General features: G+C 33.1%; 1 protein-coding gene across 2 annotated transcripts in view; it reads left to right on the plus strand.

The window, feature by feature from the left end:
- Positions 1–25,404, plus strand: part of STX7 (syntaxin 7) — a 48,482-nt gene that overhangs the window by 8,525 nt on the left and 14,553 nt on the right. For both annotated transcript variants that reach the window (XM_003769441.4, XM_031964249.1), the window contains exons 2-3: positions 1,379–1,536; positions 21,796–21,865. In XM_003769441.4, coding sequence (XP_003769489.1) covers positions 1,452–1,536; positions 21,796–21,865 — 155 coding nt within the window. In that variant the 5' untranslated portion in view covers positions 1,379–1,451. The remainder of the gene's footprint in view (positions 1–1,378; positions 1,537–21,795; positions 21,866–25,404) is intronic.

Genomic DNA, 25,404 nt, shown 5'->3' on the forward strand with positions numbered 1-25,404 from the left:
GTCTCTATGTACTTCTTTTCTTCCCAGAATTCATCTGGAAGTGTCTCCAAAGATGAGAACTTTAGCCCTGTTTTCAGACTTTTCTGCATGTTTATATTCATACAATGTGATTTCAATTAACCATCTATGTATAAATGACACATTTTTGTATTTCTAACCCTCATTTTTTCTTTTTTTTTATTCTTCATTTCTCATTATCATAGACATTATCCTTTGACTTTCTAATTGGATCATACATATATAAAATTAGATTTTATAACATTTTCCCACCTTACAACATTTTTATCATTGTAACTCAAATTCTTCCAATGCCTTTTTTTTTTTTTTTTTAATTCCAAGAATTCTTCATAGAAGCAATAAAAGAAGGGGGGAAAGTCTTATAAATTTTTGTTATATTGGTACTGATCTTTTAAATTCTTTCTGAAACTTAGAACTTACAAAGCTACTTCTGTAATCTAGACATTTCAGCCTTTTTACCACATTTTATCAGCTGCTTCCAGGGCATTTCTATGAGCAACATGCTATAATGTTAGATTCAGACTGCCAAAAATTATTTATTATCTTCTTCTAAAACTAGACTTCCTCTTTAGCAGCCTGCCTGTTCCTATTAATGACAAAGCTAGTCTCTTGATTCCCAATCTTGAAACTGTAAATTCATCTTTGACTCATCCCTTTTATTCCCTAGAGATAGCTATTATGTCCTGTCTCAATCTGTCCTATCTTTGCCATCACTGTAGTTCAGCCTTTATCTCAGTGCTTTTTCATGGTTCAGTAATTTAGGCATACCAAGGTGAATTATAAGGGAACATGAAACACAAAACTAGCGTGGCTGAGAAAGCCTTGCATTAAGCTCTTTATTCATACATCCCAATCTGGATTGATTGAGGTAATGGTGTAACATAAGAGGAAAATCTCAAATTTGTGTGCCCTTTGGTGACCTCATTTGGTAAGCTCACTCAGGCTGGTGTATGAGTTTCCTGATATTAACTAGCAATCCTTTGTCTTAAATACCCTTTCCTCATAAAAGAAATCACTAACCTTATTTATTAAAGAGACTTTGTCTTTTAAGTCTTTGTCTTAAAGAGACTTACTGGATGCAAAAGTTTGAAGTTTGCTTAAGATCAAGTGAATATATAATTTGTTGCTTTATCCCTTAGAGGCCAGTATCCTTAGTCTTCATTGACAGTTTATTTTATTTTTTGCATTGGGTATGACTATATAGTTCGGGCTGTTAGTTATTCAGAATTTCTGTATTTTTACCCCATAAGCTGATTTGAGGATATCAGTTTCACTTTTCTGGTTGATGCTTTTAAAATGCTAACTTTTAAATGAATTATTCTTATATTAATCATGCAACTCTGTTTTGCTTTCATCCTAGATGGTCATTTAGAGAAAATTTCTCATCTTTTCTCTCTCCCATCTGATGAAATTGGTCAGTGAACAGATCAGCTATGTCGTATACTCCGGGAATTGGTGGCGACCCAGCCCAATTGGCTCAACGCATCTCTTCTAATATCCAGAAGATCACACAATGTTGTAAGTTAGAATTTGAAATTTTTTTTTAATGCACTTAAAACATTTATTATTAACTTAGACACCAAGGAGAATGGGGATATATTTTCAGTCATAGCAGAATACAAAAAGGAATTCTCTGTGAAACCACAAATCTCCATTTCATGCAGTTTACAATATAATACATTCTATACATTACTTTTGAAATAATCCTGCTTTTCTGTACTTCCTTTTAAATTTCCTCTGTTTCATATATTGAGAATAATTTTAATTCCTTTCTTCAATTTTTTTATTTTTTGACTTCGCTATTGATAACTCCCCTGACTTCTTAACCCCTTCTCATTTTCCTGATCCAATTCAAAACCAAGAAAGAGAGAGATAGATTTTTATTATAAATTATTATAATCAAGAAAAATTAATCTATACAGTGATTATGACCAAAAAAAAAGTATGTCTTTTTCTGTACTATATCGAGTGTTACCTCACTCTGGTGAACTCTGAAACTGTGTCCCCTTTAATCTGTAAAAGAAGGGAGATTTGGGGTCTCAGACTCCAGAGAGTCTAGGAGGAGGCATAATTTCCAGAAGGGACTTTTCTAAGATAAGCAGTGTCATTCAATTGTAGATCTTGGGTAAAATCCCCCCTCCCCCCCCATTGATCTTTTGGGGGTAGCCAGATCCCCTTTCAGGAAATTCCAGGCTCTGGAAAAAAAAAGCCTTCAAAGTGATTTCATTCTATTGGGAGATCTTGGTCTGATAACCAGCTCAAACTGCCTCTGGCCCCCAAGATTTGCTCATAAAATAGGTTTCTGTTAACACATTCCTTGCAAATTTCCTCATTAAGAGATTTGCCACTAAGAGAGGCTTCTTAGTGAAAAATAAAACTTCCTTTTGCCATTCAGATTTCAGGTTCATGAATTCTTTCACATGGGACTTGCGACTCCGACCAAAGAGGGGATTCTCACATCAGTTCTCAACCACTAGAACCGCATCAGTAATATGTTTCATCATATGTCTTCTGGAGATACAATTATTGTATTGCAAAAGTTAATCACTTCAAAATTGTTTTCCCTAACAGTATTGCTTTTCTCATATGAATTGTCCTGCTTGCTTTACTTTGCATCAGTTTCTACCACCTAAGATTTTTTGAAATTTTCTCATGCCATTTTTTATGGCTCAATAATGATATTTCAAGCTGTATCTTTAAGTTGATTTTGTTTTCAATTCATAACCCACATAAAAAGAGATTCACAGGGGGATAAAAAATGATTAAGAGGATGGTGTAGTGTATATAAAATGTAAAAAAATATTGAAACATAACTCAGGCTTAAAAAGTAAAATCTTCAAGATCTAGTTCAGTGAATCACAGAAGTCAAGTTCACAAGTATTTATTAAACAACCTACTATGTGTCAGGCACGAATACAAAGAATGGTTTTTAAAAAAGCAATCTGCATTTTCAGCAAGATCACAGTCTAACAGAGAAGATATTTTTTGGGGGGAGTGGGGAAGCTATATACAAACAAAGATATACTTTGTATATCTTTCAAGTATATCTTGAATCTTGGAAGTAGAGGCTAACAAACAGTATGCGTAGGAGAAAAACTACCACAATAAGAAAGTGAACATATTGAAATCTGAAAGTTTATCTCATTTGGAGACCCAGCTTCAAAAAAAAAATGCAAAAGATAAGATATGATTTCATCAATTATAACCTTAGTCTTGTGTAAGCTAATACCAGTGAAGATTTGCAAGAAGTCTGGAATTAAGGTAATATCAGATTATAAAGATAGGTCTGTGTATATCTAGCATTTTTTGTAGTGGAAGAGAAAATCAGAAATGGATGGATTTCCTTCCATTGAATTACTTGATAGATATTAAATAATCTGGGAGGAGACCTCAGGGTTCTGGCCAAAGCAGAAATGATTTCTATTTACATTCTATCTGAATCAATCAGGACCAAAACAATGACCAAATGGGGCTTGACCTGGTATCTATTCCTGGCCAATCATTGAGATTCAGAATGGTTTGGGTTGTTACCTCATCTTGTTCATTTAGATTTTTTTTTGAGAAAGTGTAAGAGAAGATTCTTTACCTATAGTTACTATCTATCCTTAATCACTGAATGGGTACACTCTCAGTCAAACTAAGGCCCGTTGAAAACCTTAGCAATAAAAGGCCAAGGTCTCCCATTATATCCAGAGCCATCTGCAGTCATCCTGATCACTATGTGACCACTGGAACCAGATGTTTCTAGAGAGAAAGTGAGGCAGGTGACCTTGTACCACCCTCCCTCTCTTAAGTCCAACTCATTTGCATGTTATAGCATTATCTCTCTGTCATGATCCTGAACAATCAACAACTTTATAGATATTGTGTACCATATAGCTTGTCTACTATTTTTTTTAAGTAGTTACTGTTACATATTTTTCAGTCTATTACTTCTTTCTTACTGTATATTGAATAAGTGACTTGATCTTAGGGAGGCCTTAATTTTCTCACATATAAATTAAGGGATTATGACTGAAGGATTCCTAAATATTCCTGTCCATTTTAAATCCTGTAATTCAAAGGAAAGAGCATGCTAATGCTAATGAATCAGGCTGGTAATCTGATCAATCTACAAAGGTCTGTTAAATGCCTACTAAGTGGCAGATACAATGCTAGTCCTAGGGATATAAAGACATAGCTATATACTTAGAGTTTTCAGGGTTTATTATTATTGTTATTATCATTATTATTCAGTTGTGAGACCTTTTGGGGTTTTCTTACCAAAGGTACTGAAGTGCTTTGCTATTTCCTTCCCCAGTTTATTTTATAGATGAGGAACGGAGGCAAACAGGATTAAGTGACTTGCCCAGGGTCATAGTGCTAGTAAATGTCTGTGGTCAGATTTGTTTTACAGGCCCAGCCTTCTATCTGCCTTCCCACCTAACTACACCTAGAATTAGAGGAAGGCAATCCATCATGTTACCTATCTCAGTGGAAATATCCCTTTATAACATCTAGATCAATTGGTTCTAATTCTGCGTTCCCTCAAACATCTTCTATTCTGCATTTCCTGAATGGACTTTTTTTAGTGATTGGTATAGCAGATAATCTCTTCAGTTCCACTTTCTCATTTGTAAAATGGATATGAGAATAAGAGTATTTACCTTAGAAAGTTTTTGTGAGAATCAAATGAACTAACATAAAAAATGTCATGTCAACCTCAAATTAAATAAATGCTGATTGTTATTATCATCTTTTATTGTAAATTGACATTCTAGGTAACGGGTCTTATGACTTTGGTTAGCATCATTCAGATACTACCTCCCTACCCCCACCCCTACCCTGAACCTCTTCACTGACTACTGAAATGGAAAATTCAAATTTTTGAACCAATGAAAATGAACAGTGACATAAATTGAATACAGAAACCTTGCGGAAATGAAAAGAAGTGTGAACTTTCACTTCACTTTAGACCAATTAACTTTTCTTACTGTTTTTAGTGGGCAAAAGACAATTGATATACTTTTTCTCAAGTTTTTGTCCAGCCTGGTTTATATAGACATAGATAGTATAGTCAAACTGCATGAGGATAAGTAATCAGACCTTCCATTTCACAATATTAGATATTTGGATTTCTTGAACACTGAAGCCTGAAGAAATAGCAAGTATAATACTGTATATAAAGCATAGGGCAGATAATACTCTTTCTGTCTATCTTCTCTCCTTCTCCCCCCTCTTTTTCTTCCTTTCCTCCTCTTCCCTCTCTCTCTTCCTTCCTTCTTTCTTTTCTTTTTCCTTCTTCTACCCTTTCCTTACTTTAATCCTTTCTTCTGAATTAAAGCTGAGAGGCTTTATATTTGAATTATTGTGAACTGAACATAATAAATAAGATAGGTTATATGCATAAGGATTGCACTTATAAAATAACAGAGATCTTCTCTTGTGAAATTTAATAAACTTAATAATGTTCTACTGCTTCATATAGTGAAGCCATTAAAATTTTGGTATAAAGTTCAATTCTTTAGACAGACACACCCACTTTAAATTCAAATGATAAAATATGTCTCTCAACCTTCCTTTTTCACTTCTGCTTTGGAATCATGGTATTAACTTAAACTATTTTTAGTGTTTTAAAAACAATTTTTGGTTGATCATCTTGGGAAGACTGGATGTTAATAAGTCCTCTGGGGAACTTTGTTATTTTAATAATTTAAAATTTATTTAAGCTTGACAATGAAGGAAGCTTGTTTTTTTTTATTTCTTAAATAAAGGGGTTGAGCTAAATAATTTATAAGTCTTTCGGTCCTGAGATTCTAGGATTCAATTCAATGGGCATTTATTGTCTTCTACATTCAAGATACTATACTGGGACTATAAAGATGAAAACAAAAGTCTTTATCTTCAAGGACCATGCATTCTACTGGCAGGAAAAGAGAATACATAAATTAGTGAATTTGTAATAATTTGAGGAGAGAGAAAGCAGAAGTCCATCCTGTTGATAAAGTATTAATTGTCATAAATTATTGAATTTTAAGAGAATTTTGCCTTAGCTATTTTATAATTTTTCTGAAAATTATTTTTTTACTGAGACATTTGTCATATAGATGCATATTGCTTTACAGAATAGTTATTCTCTAACATTTAAAAATTCTCTTTAATTTTTTATGATTAACAAAAAAAAAATTATTTTCTCTTCCTAGTACCTTTCTTCTCCCCATGGGGTGGGGGAAGGAGAGGATGGAGCAAGAAAACCTTGTAACAAATATACAGTGAACAAAACTAATTCCATCACTTATGAAATCCAAAAATATTGTCTCAGTCCATAACCCCTGTGACAGGAAACAAAATAGACCTATTCTGAGCAGTGGAGTGTAAGTAGTCTTATGTTAGAGTTGAATCATTTCTTAATTGTATTAGCAGACATATTATCTAGAGGAAATGAATTTAATTTATCACTGAATTTTTTACTTTGACAGATAAACTATGGGGTAAATATCATCACTGTTTTGTAGGTCTTGGACTTTTCACCTTCACTATGACCTAAATGACATAAAGAGGACAGGGAAGTACAGGGAGGACCTAAATTCATCCCTATATTTCCCTGTCCTCTTTATGTGGTTTCTCCTAATTGGTTTTCTTGTCCCCATTCTCACTTTTTCCCAAATCATCCTGCCAAAATAATATCCCCAAATTTATATTTCTAAAGCATTGATCTGACCATGTCATTCCCTTGTTCAAGAATTTTTATTAGTTTCCTTTGCTTACTAGAGTAAAATACAAACATCTGTATCACATTTAAAGTCAAACTGTGTTTGCTTTTCTGAGTATATGTTGCTTCCTCAAGAGAATGTGAACTCCTTGAGATCAGGAACAGTTTCATTTCTCTCTTTGTGACCTTCATACCTGGCAGAGTATCTGGAATGCAACAGTTATTTATTATATACTTATTGGAGGAATAAAATAGGCAACCATAAAAAATGGCACTCAGTCTCTTGGAGTTCCTAATCAACTCTTACAGTGATGGTAGTGGTGGTGTTGAAAAAGTGTGAGGGACAAGATGCATGCTAAGAACTACCGATTTCTTAAATTATCTACAGCCAATGGTAGCTATATGGAATGTGCAATTTTTACCTAATGATTAAGGAATTGATTCACCAAGAAATAAGATTACTAAAAAGATATGGACAACAATCATGTTCAATAAGAATGAATGAATTGATAATATTCTACATAAATTGAAGAGACTATGATGAGATCAAGGTTTCATTGATGTATTGACATATTACCTTTTGTAAAATACTCAGATTTAATGGAGAGATATACAATAACATGGAATATATGATTTTTGTTTATTTGTTCTTTGTATTTCAAATGCAGCAGCAAATTGATGAAATTCAGTTTGCAAATTTCATGATAGGCTAAAGAGCTCATTTTATACTAAGACAGTATCAGTAGAGTTTGACTTCCAAGTATTCTCATTCCCTTTTATTTACTTAATTAGTTCATTGTCTTATAATCAGTTTGATACACCTCAAAATAAAGGCTGTTATCTTAATTCTGTGGAAATTTTAAAGAGAAAATGGCAATCTGAATTTTTAGCAAATTGGATACTTCGTCAGATGACTTACATGGAATATTTGAGTGATTTCTGTAAATGTGCCTTATACTTTAGGTTCTTCAGAAATTGCTTATGACTGAATATAAGCTACTTTTTAATGCAATTTTAATTTCACTGTGGTAATGAGATTTTATTTAAAATGCCAATTACATAATTTCTTTGTTGCATTTGCAAAGCAATCTGATTACACATTTCCAGAATGACAGCACTTTTTTTTTCTCTTAAAAAGTGATGGGAGAAATAAGTCTAATTACACCTCAATCTAGTTTTACATATTGATTTAATTTTAGACTTAAAAAAAGTTACATCATCATCACCCCAGCAAAGATAAAACAAAAAACAAAATTACCTCTACCTCATCAGAATTATTTTCTTGTTCTAGCCTCCAACTCTGGCAAATTATACACTTATTTGTCTTTGAAATTTCTTTGAAAATTCTAAGTTATCATTTCCTAAGCCATTTTGACTCTACAGCATTTTTCTCAGTTTGAAGTATATTTACAGGTGCTTTTCTTAAGAGTATGAAACATGCCTTAGAAAAGAGGAAGTAATGAAGGAATTTTGAAACAATAGATGAAAGGAATTTCATTTTTATCTTGAGGGAAAATGGCTTATGCAACAAACATTTTGATATGCACACAATTTCTACATTTATTATTTTAGAGAGGAGAGATTTTATTTGCATAGAAGTTTTCTTATAGAGTCACTATTCACATTGTTCAGACAGGTAATAGAACAAGTAAAGTATTGGATTGGGAATTAGGGGAACCCAAGTATGAGTCCTGCCTTAGATTAACTATGTGAACCTGGCACAATCATCTAAACTATCATCTTTGTTTTTTTTCTCATTTGGAAAATTGGGATAATAATAATAATTATAATAATAGTTTTTATCTATTGGTAAGTAGTGTTGTTGAAAGGACAAGACACATACTAAGAACTACTGAGTTCTTAGATCATCTACAGCCAATGGTAGCTACTTAGAATGTGCAATTTTTACTTAATGGTTAAGGAATTGATTTACCAAGATCCAAGATTATTAGAAAGATATGGACAAGAATCATGCAAGATAAGAATGAATGGATTGGCAATGTTCTACAAAAGGATGTTATTATTAGGATTAAGTGAAATGACATGTACAGTATTTGCAAATCTAAAACTGAATATAAATGGCAATTATTTTATATTTCCTACTATCCAAGAATATAGGAGTTTTGTAGAACAAAGTCTAGAAAGCATTGTTCTATTGAATCGTTCCATAATTGGCTTGATCACATATCATGAATATGTATACATACACAGACATATCATTTCCTTTCAGAGCTAATCAATCCTTAGGTAGGGAAACTTTTTTAAACTGTCTATTTTTTTTTATATTATTAAATCTAAGTTAAATGTAATCCAAGTATAAGTACTCTGAACAAATGTTTATGTTTAAACAATTCAGGAAAGTTTCATACAAAATAGAGATTGTTGTGTGGCATTTAATTAATGACAACTAATTATTGTCATTGGTTCACAGGCTAGCATTATATTCCATGTTGCTCCATGAGGATGATATTAACTTACTTCAAATACCAAAAGGCCTGTTCTGTGGAAGAGAGACTATGTTTGTTATGCTTGGTTTCAGTGAACAAGATTGAGACTAGTGAGTAGGAGTTATTACAGCAATTGATTTAGGTTTAATGCTAGGAAAAACTTCCGAGTGTAACTATTCCAAAGTGATATCTGTTGCCTTGGGAGGCAGTTGGGGATGTAGCAAATGTTGTTCTTGTTCAAGTATAAGTTGGACCAGATGAAGTCTTAGATCCCTTCCAAGTCACAGATTTTGTAAGCTGTGGAAGGCATTCTAAGCAAACAGGTTGGCATAGGATTTCCTCAGTGCCTCTGAGACATAATCTGCCTTATTTTATCGCTTTTATATTGGGGTGGGTGGTGGGTAGTAGATGGTGATTGAACTCAAATCTTAGCTATGGTCTTATATGTTACTTAACTCACCAAGCTTTGTCCAAAAAATGACACCAGTATAAGATGATAGAAAGAAAAGATGTGAGAGAGGAAAGGGCAAAGATAGACAGCAATACAGAGAGATAAAGTGACAGAGCTAGCCATAGAAAAAGAAGGATGGGAATGGGGAGAGAGAATGAATTAAAGTCCTTCCCTCTATGCCAATCTGATAGTAGTAGTCTGTACATTTGGGGCAGCTAAATGACTCAGTAGATAGAGAGATGGACTTGAAGTCAGGAAGCAGTGAATTCAAATTTGACTTCTATACTTACTAACTATGTGACCCAAGACAAGTTATTCCACCTCTTTTTGCCTAGGAGGTAGCTAAGTAGCTTGATGGATCAGGAGTCAGGAAGACCTGATTCAGAATCCAGCCTCAGACACTATTTCTGTAAACCTGAACAAGCCACTTCACTTCTGTTTGTATTTATCTCCTAAGCCATTAATTCTATGCTTCCCCATTGTGGTTACCTAGATTACTTATATGAGCAAACCTTCTTGATTTGCAATTGCTCTACTCCCCCTGCCACTTTTAAAAATCTTTTGCTTTTGAATAAATTATATGCTCCTAGAGAAATATTGCTGTCATTTTTTTTGCTTTTCTTCATAAGTATCAGTGCCATCTAAGGAAACAAATTTTATTTCTTGTATTGACCACAGTTCACCTAGTTTCTATTTTGTACATTCCCATATGGAAATTTGATCCATAGGTTTTTTATTGCTTATTCCTTATGTTTATTTTTTAATGAAATACTCGACATTTCTGATTTCTCTTTGTACATTGTAATTATTGATTGTATCACTTAGCTGAAATACATAGAAAGGTTTTTTTTAGTCAACTCTTGCTAAATACACTCTTATCATTGGCAAGGAGGTTATTATCCTTTATTTTAAAACTAGATAATCTCCATGCTTCTTACCAGTATTATGTATGTACTATATCTGTACAGTACTATAAATGTATAAAGTATGTACCATATTTTCAGTCATTCCATGTACTGGAGTACTTTTGAGAATTAAAGAACTGGTAAAAGGTCAGAACTAAAGATAATGTTTTTTCCTTGTTGTCAGCCCTCATTAGAGATAGTAGTTGAATCTTGTTTGACAAATTGTAATCCTTTCTTCTGACAGCAAATCCATCCCAGAAATAAGCCTAGTGATAGCTACATTTTAATGGATTTGGTGGGAGTAGGCTCAAGATCAAGAACAAGAAGCAAAAGGATCTTTATGGATGAAATGGAGTAAGATCTCTCAAGACAATTGTGAAAATTGAGTAAGGCTTCATCAACTCCGGAGTTGGTATAGGCCTGAACCAACACCCATTAGGACATATTACTTTCCCTTCCTGATATTTTTCCATGACATCATTTGCTTCCTACCTCAACCTAGTTGCTATGCTCTTATTGGCCAGAATTCAGTTTCCTGGGTTAGTACCCATGTTTAGAATGTAAGACCCTCAGCCAATGAGGATGAGGGTCAATGGTGGAAGTTATTTTTGTGTTTGGGACCATTGAATCTGCTGTTTTGTCTCTTAAGTTGCCCTCTCCCTTGAATTTCTTGCTTGACTGGAGTGACACCCGCTTCTTGCAAGAATGTATAATAAACTGTATAATAAACCTTCATTTTGTTCCTAGAAATAGCTCCAGCTTTTTTTATTATGTGATGGTCACTCACCTCTCTGAGCCACATATTTAGATATGTCATTCTTCCCTATCCATCTTTTTTTAATATTTTCATTTAAAATTTTAAGTCCCAGATTCTGTTTCTCACCTCCTCCCTTCTCTCATGCCTTCCTGAGACAATACGCAATAAGATATAGGTTCTACATATACAATTATATAAAACATTTCCTCATTAGTCATTTTGTACAAGAAGACTCAAAAGAAAAAAAAATGAAAGTGGAAAAATAGCATGTTTTAATTTGTATTCAAAGAATATCACTTTTTAATCTGAAGGCAGATAGTATGCTTCATCATTAGTCTTTTGGGATTATCTTGAATCATTGCATTTCTGAAAATAGCTAAATCATCCATAGTTTTTCATTGAACAATATTGCTGTTACTGTATATAGCATTCTCCTATTCACTTCATCAATTCATGTACACCTTTCCAGACTTTTCAGAAATTATCCTACTTGTCATTTCTAATAGCACAACATATACCACAGGTTGTTTAACCATTCACCAATTGTTGAGTATTTCTCTATTTTCTGGTTCTTAGCCACCACAAAAAGAACGGCTATAGATATTTTTGTATAAATAGGTTCTCTCCCTTGCTTTTTTTGAATGTCTTTGTGATATAGACTTAGAAGTAGTATTGCTGGATCAAAGGGTATTCATGGTTTTATAGACCTCTGGGCATATTTCCAAAATGATTGGATCAGGTCACAATTCCACAAACAGTGTAGTAGTGTCCCAGTTTTTCCATATCTTCTCTAAGCAGCTAACATTTTCCTTTTTTGTTATATTTGCCAAGATGTGAAGTGATAGCTCAAAGTTGTTTTGATGATTTAGAGCACTTTGTCATATAACTCTAGATAGCTTTGATTTCTTTGTCTGAAAACTATTTTTATATCCTTTGACCATTTATCAATTGGGGAATGAATTGTATTTTTATAAATTTTATTAATTTATATAAATGTAAAAAAAATTCTATAAACAAAAATATAAATTTCTCAATTCTCTATGTATTTGAGAAATTAGGCTTTTATCAGAGATAATTGTTAGAAATTTTTTTACAAATTTTTTTCTGCTATTCTTATAATTTTGGTTGCATTGGCATTTTTTGTACAAAATGTTTATAAATTTCTTATAACCAAAATTTTCTATTTTACATATTGTAATGCTCTCTGCACCTTCTTTGGTTCTAAATTCTGTCCTTTCCATAATTCTGACAGGTAAACTATTCTATGTTCTCTTAATTTGCTTATGATATCAACCTTTATGTGTAAATCATGTATCCTTTGCTTCCAATCCTTCAAATACATTTAAATCACCTAAACATCTTGTTAATAACAGTCATCCAATACCTTTTGTTGTTCCCTTCCTGATTATCCCTCCCCAATGAATTCTAAAAGTTGGTTCAAAGTAACATTAGAATTGGAATATTCATACTAAGAGGAAATGCAGTCATCATATGTAAACATCCAATTTGTGTGGTTTTCAGTAACTTTTTCTATAAGCCTTAGTTCTCTATAATTTTGTGTTCTGACATAGGCTTCCTAATGGATTCAATCCTGTCATATATTATTCTTATTGTTTATTTTATCTGGATCTGGAATTGCATTGATTTAAGACATTTTCTCTACTAGTGCACATCTACAGATCTGCAATTTATAGTCTTAGAAATTTATCTAGGACGTGGGAGGTTAAGTAATTTGCCTTGTAGGATCAGAGGCAAGATTTGAACCTAAGATATTTCTAACTGAAAGACTTATACATAAGTCTTATATATGCCTCTTATCTTAGTAAACCATAACTTTAAAGCTTAAAAAAATTTTCATTTCCAACAATCTCTTTCTCCACTCTGAATTTCTAAAAAAAAATCAAGTAACTTTTAACTGGAAGCCTTCTCCCATGACAATATTTAGATTGCTTGAGTTGGGGGTGGCAGTGAAACAAGGCTCAGGCTGTAATATTGTATTGCTATAAAAAGCTAGATGTTTCCTTTTGAGGTTGTCTTGCATGTTAGATGGGAACCTATAATTCAGTGAATCGGAACGCTGAGATTTTGCAAGTCTCTACTCATTTCCTTATTCAAGCTTGCTTCTTTTTATCACTAAACAAGTCAGGCCAGTTCTTTTGAGATATAAAGATGCGAAGTTATTGCTCCCTGATAGTGTCATAAGACCTGTCATGGGATAGAGATAGTATGAAGGAATTATAATTGTATGAATAGAAAGCTTTCATGTTCTTTAACAAATGCTCCTATGTTTTTGAAAAGTTTTTCTACTTGCAAAGTTTTTTTTTTTCAAAGTGGAATTCATTTCTCTTAAATTAATAGCTGAATTAGTTCCTAATTTAACTTTATTACCTCCAGATTTTTTAAATTAAAAAATGCTAACTTCATTTAATTTATGGGTTTTTTTTAAACTTGATACATTGTGTTTTATAAAGATGTCTTACAAATTCCATTCAGATATTTTTAAAGCAATTATTATGTCTAAGTTACTATTTCAAGTATTGAAAGATACAAATGCACTATCATCAGCTTCTTCAGGATATTTACATTGTAAGGAATTGGGGAACAGGAACTCTGAGCTATAACAAGAGAGTAAATACAAAATAATGCAAAGTAATTTCTGTAGGTGAGAGGACTTACAAGGGAAGGGAGGGGAGTAGAAATCAGTGTAGGTCTTTTATTGGGTTAGGCCTAGTACTGAGTTTTGAAGGAAATTAAAACTTTATGAGGCAGAGGTGAGGAGAAAATAACTCTTAACAATCCCCTTTATAGAATATGTTTCAGGAAAAGTATAGTTAATTGTTAACAACAAAAAATGAGCATGTCCCTTAACTTTGATAACATAGTACTTAATGTTATATTTGATCAGAATTATGTTGCTTTTCCATGGTGATTTTACTTAAGTTGTAGCCAAGTTGTAATTTTATTGTATGTTAATCCACATTAGAAAAATTAATAGTCTCATTCTTATTTTCAGTCAGATATCTAGAGGTAGATGAGTGATTCAATGGCAGGAGCACTAGATCTGGAGTCAGCAAGACTAATTAAATTCAAATTAAGCCTTAGTTATTATCTGTATAACTCTGGACAAATCACTTTGTCTCTGGTCTTCCTTTATTTTTTCTATTATAACATGGGGTTAATAACATCATCCAGCCTTAAAGAGTTGTTGTGAGGATTAAACAAGATATTATTAAAGCCTTTAGTATAGTGCTTGGTACATAGTAAACACTACAGAAATGCTTATTCCCTTCCCCTCTTCTTAGATAAAACCCCAGGACTTGCTCATGAAGTTCTGTGTTAATAAAATTACTATTAAGAATGATATATTTCTAGACAACAAGTTGGCACAAATCTCTGGGCCTGCAGTAAGGCAGACCTGAGTTCAAATTTTAGTTGTGGCTCTTTATTTGTTTCATTCATGTCTAACTTTTTGTTACTCCATTTGTGGATTTTCTTGGCAAAGATTGGAGTGGTTGCCATTTCCTTCTCTAGGTCATTCTACAATTGAAAAAACTTAGCCAAATAGGATTAACTGATGTGCACAACTAGTATCTGAAGCTGTATTTGAAGTCAAATCTTCCCAACTCCAATCCTGACATTTTATCCATTGTGCCACCTAATTGCTCTTAAATCTGAGCTTAGACACTAACTATACAACCTTAGGCTGGTCACTTAACTCCTGTTTGCCTCAGTTTTCTGAACTGTAAAATGGGATAATAAATGCAGCTTACACTTAGCGCTGTTAGGAAGATCAAATGAGGTAATATTTGTGAATCATTTAGCACAATATATAGGTACCATACCTATAAAATGCTAGGTGTTATTATGAATATTTTTTTTTTCATTTCATGTATTTTTCAAAATAGTTTCAAGGACATTTATCTCCTTTAATCTTCATTAACACCGTGAGAGAGGAAATAGAAGATAGATTGCTATGAAGAAAGAACAACAGCATCAAGCTAGGAGTCAAAAAAGACCTAGATTCAGTCTTGGTTCTCACTATGAACTATATATTTTAAGCAAAGCACCTGAATTCTGTTTCTATCAGTGGCTGAAAGCTTCTAGAAATATTATCAAGGAAAGGCTAACCCTCATACCTCTGGAGCAGAGGCACTGCTAATAACTGAAATTTCTGTTACTTGAGGGTTTACCAAGGACCTTTGTTTGTGTCTTCTCATAGAATCCCCACAATTCTCTAAGACAGGGGTCCTCAAACTTTTAAATAGGGGGCCAGTTCCCTGTCCCTCAGACTGTTGGAGGGCCAGACTATAGTAAAAACAAAAACTTTGTTTTGTGGGCCTTTAAATAAAGAAACTTCATAACCCTGGGTGAGGGGGATAAACGTCCTCAGCTGCTACATCTGGCCCATGGGCCGTAGTTTGAGGACCCCTGCTCTAAAATATGGAAGATAAGATAATCTAAGATAATCAGTGTAGTTTCCTTTTATTTATTTGGAGAAGTCTTATCTTGTGGTAGTTTTTTTGGAATTTCCAAAAGCAAAATCCTGCTTAAGGGAGCCTACTTAAGGCCAGAGTTAGCTTAGGTACAAATGGTAGAGTATCATGGGAAAGAGTCTATTTTCCCTACAATTTAATGCCATTTTTATATACTGTGATATTATAGCCAGGCTTTTGTAGAGATGAGGGGAATATGTCCAGGGATTGTATGTACTTTGATCTACTTTAGTGTTTGAGGCCTTTATTCTAGTTACAATTATTAGTAGCAAATTGTCTATTAGCTAGCATGTGTTTTTTAGTTGTGCCACCAGGTGGCAGCAGACACATGCACAAGAATATTATTCTGCCTAGTATAAAAGTCACTGACATTTTATATATGTATATATATATATAAAATCTCTTAAAGCAGGAATTCCTCAACTTTTTTGGGGGGGGGGCTGAATTATGTGATTCCTTGTCAGTCTGATTAAATCTACAAACACATTCGCAAAATAATATCTTTAAATATGTAAAATAAAATATCTAAGATAACAAAGGAATCTATATTGAAATAAAGATGTATTTTTTTCTGATATATGTTCACCAACTCCTGAAAATCTTTACATGAATACACAGATGTGAATCCCAAGTTAAACACTCCTGTCTTATAATGTTGGTTTTAAAATAATAATAATAATAATTATGTAGCAAATGCTATGATTGCTTTGTGATCATAAAAATATTCTTTCAGTGATTCCATTTATAAAGCAAATTCTTAATGGAAAGGAAGTAATGATATAACTGGTGTAAAACAGTGACTTATAAAAATTAGAATTGTTGCACTAACTTTTGTAGAGAAAGATTAAATCACTGCATTGAAGAGCTTGCTAATTAAAGGAATCCAATGGTGAATCCTGTAAGGTCAGGATTTTTTGTGTCCATATGAATAAATTAAGTTTTTTATTTGCAAATTTTGATTTTCTTAGATTTCATTAGAATTTTCATTAATACTTTGAATAAATCTGTTCTGGAATTCATAATAATTTATATTTATATAGTATTTGACAGTTTACAAAGTATTTTTTTTCCCACAACAATCCAATAAGGTAAGAATTAGAGTTCTCCTGATTCTGGGCCTAGCACTATCTATTCTACCACCTAGCTTGTCCTTTCTTTTACCCTTTTTCTGTATTCTATTCTGTAGGTTAATTTTTTTATTGTACTCTTTCTGATAATATCAGTTTCTTTATTGATAATCCCACTACTCTTTCTGATAATATCAGTTTCTTTATGGATAATCCCACTTTGAATAAAGTCCAAACTCTTTGGTCTGTCATTCAAGACAACACTCCGGGCATAACTTGCCGTTCTGGATTTATCGTCCATCTATAAAACAAACCCCAAATAGAATGACAGTCTGACACAGCTGAACAACAACAATAACAGTAGCAGTTTAAGTTGAATTTATCTGTTTATTTCTAACAACATATAGATCCATGTGGATGTATATATCCATAGTGGAAGCTAAATAAGTATTTGTTGCTTGTTGATGATAATAATTTATTAACTTATTAGTATTTATCTGTGTATGGTTATTTGCTGGAAGCTCTCAATACTTATCAATTGTGTGACTTTGAACAAGTAACATAATGCAGTCCGAGTTTCTTTATTTGTAAAATGAAAGAGGTAGATTAGAGAGCTTCTGAGCCTCTTTCAGCTCTAAATTCTATGATTCTATGTGGCCCATCAGAGTTGCTTGCCAACAACTTGAGTTTTTTAGTTTTATTAGGATATTTAGATACAGGCAGAAATGTAAAGGTCAGTGTGATGGATCTATTAGAAATCTTAAAGGTCTTTGTTATTTAGAGAAATCAGTAGGTGAAGTTAATTCCCTTATTAAGAATGACATGGGTTCAAAGATAATTTTCTTATAGAATTTAATATGAAAGTTATATTACTTTTTTAGGCAAGGATTTATCGAGGGGAATTATTGGGCAAAAGATTTTCAGGGTAAGATGTGGTACCTCTTGTGAAAACCTTTCATTACTTAAGGATGTAAGTTTAGGTTTGCAACTTTTTGGTAAATGAGAATGTATCTACTACATTTTGTTGTTGTCCAGTCATTTCAGTAAGGTCTGAGTCTTCACAACCCCATTTGGGGTTTTCTTGGAAGGATACTGGAATGGTTTACTATTTCTCTAGTCCCTTTAGAAAATATAATGTTTATTATTCTCAATACTCATGTAGTATTTAATCATGCACTACTCTTGTATGTATCTGGTGTACTTGTCAGGCATTTTAAACTTTTCACTTAAAAGAATTCAACATTTATTAAATGCTCATTCTGTGCTGAAAATTGTTCTTGGCATTAGGTGAAAATATCAAATCAAGCTAACACATGTTCCTTGCCCTAATGGAATTTACTACATAGTAGATAGGTAATGTAACAAATATACAGAATAAACTATCATGTAAAATATTACATAAATGCATAAGAAAAATAGAGCACAGCTAAATGGCATAGTAGATGGAATTCTGGACCTAGAATAAGGAAGACCTAAGTTCAAACCCTGCCTCAGACATTAGTTGTATGATTCTGGGCAAGTCATTTAATCACTCTCAGACTCAATTTTCTTATCTGTAAAATAGAAAAAAATAATAACATTCTCCCCCACCCCAAACCCCAGGTTGTTATGAGGATAAAATTATATAATATTTGTGAAGTAATATCTAAAACAATAAAGCATTATATAAATGGTAGCTATTATTATTAACTTTGCCAACTCTCAGGAAATTAAGGAAAGCTTCATGGAAGAAGTGGTATTTGAGCTGACGTTAATCCTACAAGTAAAAATTCAGTAGTGGGGAGATTGTAGAGATGTCATTCTAAGCAAGTGGAACAATATGAACAAAGATTTAGAGGAAAGTGTGGACCATACATTGTTAGCAGTTTGATTGGGAAGGTGAGTAGTAAATGAGATTACAAAGTAGAAAGACAATCTCAGAGTTGAAAGAGATGAAAGGCCATCTAGTCCCCAGCTTTTTCATCTGTGGTTCATGACCCCATATAGGAAATCATATTTGAATATGAAGTTAATGAAATTCTGATTTATTATCATTAAATGTTTGATTTGTAAGCCTGTTTTACATGTACCTATATTCAGAATCACATAAAAACATTTCAGGTGAAACAGGGTCATGAGTAGAAAAAGTTTGAGAAGGCTGAATATAGTCCACTCCATACCTAGTGCAACAGAACCCTCCTCACCTAACATGAGGCAGGTAGTGAGGAAGACATGAACCAGTTTTTTTTTGTTTTGTTTTGTTTTGGTTTTTTTGTTTGTTTGTTTTGTTTTTGGCAGTGGGAATAGATATTGGGGAAGATAAGAGAAAGACTGTGGAAGTAGATAGTTTCTGAGAGGTAAGAAAGAAAAAAACTCAGATCAGATCTTTGACCAACAATGTCTGAGTGAATTGCGATATTACTTTTGGAAATATTAAGGATGAAAAGAAAAGGGGTGTTTTGAGTAAATATAAGCAGGGTTGTAGTTATATTTGATAATATTAATGTTTGAAGTACCTAGAACTATCTGCATAACACAATCATAGAGCTTTTAAGCATTGGTGTAGACATATTTTTCCAATTTTGAGAGTGGGAGTCCTAGTAGCCATTTAATAAATATTTATTGAATTGATTTAATCAGTGTACTGTCTCAGAGGTCTTTTATTCTTTGGTTGATTGGAATGGCAAAGGAAACCTAATCTTTTTAACTAGTTCTGTAACATGCTTTGCAAACTTTGAAGTATTATATGTTGGCCTTTATTGTTTTTGATTCCCTTCCCTTCCTCCCCTCTCAGCCCCCTCTCCCCCATGGAATTATATAGTCGTTATCTTGTCTGTGGATAATGATCATGTTATAAGTCAGTACTACAAGGAGAAAAACCTGTTGGAATTCATGTTGGAATGAAAGACTAGTTCAACCATCTCCCATCTTGAAATAGTATGGAATAGTATCTATATGAAGGCTCTAAATTATATGTGTGTCAAGGTACCATTTTGCATAGTAGAATACCAATCTTTCAAAAGATATATATATATATATATATATATATATATATATATATATATATATATATATATATATTAGGGTCACAAGGAAAGATACTAAACATAAAAATAGGGCAAAATTTTTTATAAAAAATTCTGCCCTGTGTTCAGAGAGGGGGAAAAATGGAAGTTAATATATTACCATTCCCTCTATCTTACAAATGAATGACTAGGTAATGACTATTATGAAGTATTTCAGCCATATGAATCACTTATTTCAAAAGAAAAGGTGGTATGGAATTTTTTTTCTTAGAAATGAGTGAAATCTAACTACTTTGAAGATGGTTTTTAACAGCTTATTTCCATGTGACATTTTATTTATGCACATATAAAACTGGAAGGCTTGCCATTTACTGGAGAGCTGACACTGGTGAAACACTTGTAAGTTATAGGTACCTAAGCATAGTGCTATTTTTAACTTAAATTCTCTTACTCTGTTTAACTTTCATAAGATACAGGATGCACACAAGCATCTAATGCAAAACTGTCACCTTATTACTATTGGTTAGATTGTCTTATTTATATATTTTATAATCTTGGCATTAATTATGGAAGCATTGCATTATTTTCCTCAAATATAAACATTCATGTTCCAATTTTCTATTACCATGAGTTCTGCATCACTGCTCAGTAATATCTATTTTAAGTTCTATTTAAGAAAAAACAATGAAAAAGATGAAGGAAGTTTATAAGAAATGTGTCTGAGCATTCATATAGTTTTGATCTGCCAACTTTATATTTGTGGTAGGTAGGACTCAGAGGTAACAAAGAAATCACATCCACAAGGACTCAAAACTCTTATTAGTTTTAAATTCTTTCTTTATAACACAGATGAAGTGAAACACTAAAAAATAGCAAAATTAGACAGAATTAAATTTCTTTTTGTGTCATCCAACCCTAAGTGGAAGTGATCAAATATATTTCTTCTTCACCATTTTTACCATGATTCTCCAATAACCCTATGAATAATACAGCTATTACTATCCCAAAGAAACTGAGGTTAAGGGACTAGCCATACAGCTAGTAAATGGAAGATCACTGGCAACTTTGGAGCTTGTTTTGTATAGCTTCTGTCTGTCACCTGCAGGCTGGATTTTAAAAAATAATAATAATAAATAGTAAAATGGTGATTTGCCCTACTTCAAAATCCAGTAAGTGGATCCAATATTCTTTCCATTCTACCACATTACTTGAGTTTATGAATGTAGAAATTGAGAGCCAGGATGATATTTACTTCTTATTTTACTCCTAAATAAATTATTGGTGATCTTTGGGAAACTAGATTTATTAGTGTGGGGGAGGGGGCAGCCAATTGATCTCATAGAAAAGTTGGAAGAAAATTCTCCCCTTTTCTAGAAAAGAGCATATTATAGAAGCAGACAGGAATTGAAATTAAGAATGTGAGTGTGTGTGTGTGTGTGTGTGTGTGTGTATGTGAGAGAGACAGACAAAGAAGAAGAATATGTGTATTATAGTTAGGTCCCAAAAGACAGGAGAAAATGGAATCAAGGTGATAGAGGAATTAGATGGGGGGGGGGGGGGGGGGTTGATGAGAGATTGAACTCCATAAATTTCAAAGTTGCTTACAATCCTAGTATTAATAGAAAATTAGTTCTGTTTAATGATTCAGACATAAAACCTGCCTGTTTGAGCTTTAGTTCAGAGTTAAATTTGTGTGTTTATAGTTTTAAGATGAATCTGAAGTAATATTTTTTAACTAGCAGTTGGCTTATTTGCAAAATGGAGACCTCAGTGAAAGAGAATTCATAATACAACATGGTGTTTCAACATTTATTTAACTGAATATTTCACATGACTTGTGCCATTTGCTTGATAACTATAATTTGAAAGCTATTATTCAAAAAGCTTTTTGTTGCTACAATAAAGCAATATTCTATATAAAATAACTTATTGATGGGTTTTTCCCTCATTCTTTCTAATAGCTGGGGAAATACAAAGATCATTGAATCAACTTGGAACACCTCAAGACTCACCTGAATTGAGGCAACAACTGTAAGTGTTTTTTTTTTTTTCCTTTGTCCCAATAACCAAAGAAATAACATGTTTTTGTTATTTGTAGTATATATTATTTTGGGCTTAATTTAAGGAGAAGTATATATGAAATTAAATGCAAACTTTTTCATTGAAATCCATTATTGCCCTTTTAAAATTACATGATTCCAAAATGGATTACAAAGCTTTTATTTAGGAAATGACTTAGGATAAAGTACATATATAGATATGCATATGCATATACATATACACACATAGACACACATATTTTTCCTATCCCTGCTGACCTTTTGCTGTAATTCTGCTCCTGACTTGCCTTGCTGTTACTTAACCTGTTCCCACCCATGGATCCCACCCTTGTCTCCTTCCCTAATCCTTTGCTTTCCTGTCTGCCCATCTGTCACCTTCATATTTCTTTATAGATTTTGGAGGGTGTTAAGCTCTTCATATGTAGTGTTACATACTTAACCCATTTCGGATGTGAATAGGTTTTCCGAACTGTGAGCCCTCCTCTACCCTCTAATGTCTCTAGTGTCTCTGCACCTCATTTGTATGACATAATTACTATTTTTACCTTAATTCTGCCCCAATCTTTCTTTTGAGCTGTTATACTATTGATGTCAGTCTTGAACATATGCTATAAATTTCCAGTGTAAAAAAAAAAAAAAAAAAAAGCAATTTATCCGTGTTGAGTTACTTGAAAATGCTCTTTGAAATTGGCTCTTATATGTTAAACTTTCTATTAAGTTCAAGTTTGGTTGATAGAAAGTCCTGAAAACTGCAAGTTCATTAAATGTCCACTTTTTCTTGATCAATATTATAGATAATTTTGCTGGATATGATATCTTTGGCCACAGGCTTAGGTCTTTTGATTGTCAATAGGTATGATTATGAGACCTGTGGTCTTTTATTATGGCTGCTGCTAAGTCCTATATAATTCTAATTGTAGCTCCATAATATTTGAATTTTTTTTTTCTTGTTTCTTGTAAAATGTTCTCTTTGATCTGGGGATTTCCAAATTTGGCAATAATGTTTCTATGTGCTTTCCACAAAGGATCTTTCGTTGATTTTTTCTATTTCTATCTTCCCCTCATGCTCTGTCACTCCAGGACAATTTTCTTGGATTATTTCTTGTATTATTGTGAAAGGTCCTTTTTTTAGCAGTCCAATTATTCTTATATTTTCTCTTCTTGATCTGTTCTCCAGATCTGTCATTTTTCTTAAAAGATGTTTCACATTCTATTCTACTTTTTTCATTCTTTATGATCTATTTTGTTATTTCTTTGTTTCTTTTTTTTTTCCCTGAGGTAATTAGGGTTAAGTGACTTGCCCAGGGTCACACAGCTAGGAAGTGTCTGAAGACAGATTTGAACTCAGATCCTTCCAATTTCATAACTGGTGCTCTATTCACTGTGTCACCTAGCTACCCCCTGTTTTGTTATTTCTTTATCTCTCATAGCTCCACTGGCTTCCCCTTGTCCAATTCTAATTTTCTAAGAGTTACTTTTGTCTTTGAGACTCTGTCTTCTTTTCTAGTTGGTTAATTGTTTTTTCATAATCTTTTTGTTTTTCTTGAATGGTTTTTATTTTTTAGTTTTTTAGTTTTTTCCTCAGTGTCTCTTATTTGACTCCTTTTTTTTTTTTTTTTTTTTTTTTGAGTTCTATAAATTCTCTCTTGGGCAAGGAGCCATTTCACATTACTCTTTGTGGTGAAAGCTTTTTTACTTCAGTGTCCTTGTGTGAAGATGAACCCAGGTCTTCCCTATTTCCTTAGTATGTTTCTTTGCTGGCTCATTTTTTTTTTTTTTAAACAAGAAGTATTAGTATAAGAATCTAATAAGAATCTCATCGGGGGGAGGGGGGGACAGCGGCGCTGGGGCAGATAGTGTCTCTGTCTTCACTTCAGCTCTCTCCTCTGACCTAGAACCCCAAATGAAAAGCTCCGCCCTCTAGCAGGTGATTGCAGCCAGAAGCCTCCCTTCCCCACTACTTTTGCATTCACTGGTGTGCTGATTTCTTCTCTCCCAGTGCTGTCTCAGCAGCATAGCTTGGCCTGCTGTTCCCAATCGGCCAAGCTTCACTCAGTCTTTCCAAACTTAGGCCCCAACTCAACAAATTGTCAGGGAGGTTAAAGTTTCTTTGGTTCCTGCTGAGACTCGAGATAAACCCAGATAGCCCCAGGGTGTTTACACCTCACACTTAAAAAGTCTTCATATCAAATTTTCTCTAGTCGTGTCCAGAAGACTGGTGTTCTGCCCCAAGTTTTCTTGATTTTTCACCAGTCTATGTTTTCCTTTAGGTGTAAATTTGTTCTATTTGTGGGGGAAATCAGGAAAGCTTGAGATTACCAACCTAATCCACCATTTTCCCAGAATCTTCTTAAACAGTCTTTTTAAACAAATGATTGTGTTACCTATGGCCATTAGTAGGTCTTTGCTTTTGAAACAGGTGCTTATTCTTATAGTAAAATCACATGCATCTTGAGTCACCTTCCGTGTAAGTTCTCCTCTTGTTCAGGGACTGCTTTGAAGAACCATTTAGAAGATTTCTGGCAGGTTCCAAAGAAACCCATTATGCCTGAAGGTAATGAAGGGCTTTCTCTATTTAGGCTGCTATACACTTTATGAGGATGTAATTAGATTCTGGGCAAGGATCTAAAGGTCAAATGGGAGCATTCAGTAGATAATAGGAATAAAAAGACTACTTGTATTCTCTTCATACACAAAGAAGAGTAGGAGACAACTGGTGGCCATCTCACTAATTACACACTTAAATATTTCTTGCCATTTTCATATATTTTATTGTTGTGGTGTTATAATACTGGTGGATTTATTCTAACCCAAAATGTTGCTTTTGATAGTAGAAGTCATCAGATTTTTAATTAGTTGGAAACATATTCAATGTGAATAATACCAAGAGAATTTCTGGTTTAATATTATTAGTGTTTCCAAGAGAGTGAATTACTTATAGAATCCTATTTGATATAGAAAATGGGTGGTTTATTCTGTATATGTATGTGTACATACTTATTATCTTCTATATCATGAGAAAATCAAACAATGATTTTTATATTTGTTGCCATTTTATACTTTATTCTGTTCTGTAACTGCCTGAGCCATGTTTCTTTGTTTCTGAATTAAGTTCAGAAGTTCATGAGTCCAGAAGTTCAATTTTCCTTTTTGAGTTACATTTTAAAAGTTGTTTTCTCTATAAATCACTTTAATTGAAAGAAAATCATTATCTCTGTACCATCAGCTGCCCTTATATGACTAGAAGAAATCTGGCCTTGAAAAATACAGGTGGGTGCCAGGGAATCTAGTTTCTTATTTCTACAACATTGACTGTTCTTCCTGATCTGTTATCGCTATGACACTAACTGTGCAGGTAGATAGCACCAATGAGCTTACCATAATACCAAGATAGAAGGATGGGTTATTGCTAGCCTTGCATTCCAGATCTTTATCCAATCATATTATTTCTTATAATGTATGAGAAATTTAAATGTGAATAGGGTCTGTGACTACAGGCACTAGGGATAA

This window comes from Sarcophilus harrisii, chromosome 4 (genome assembly GCF_902635505.1).
Source record: "Sarcophilus harrisii chromosome 4, mSarHar1.11, whole genome shotgun sequence".
Taxonomy (NCBI): domain Eukaryota; kingdom Metazoa; phylum Chordata; class Mammalia; order Dasyuromorphia; family Dasyuridae; genus Sarcophilus; species Sarcophilus harrisii.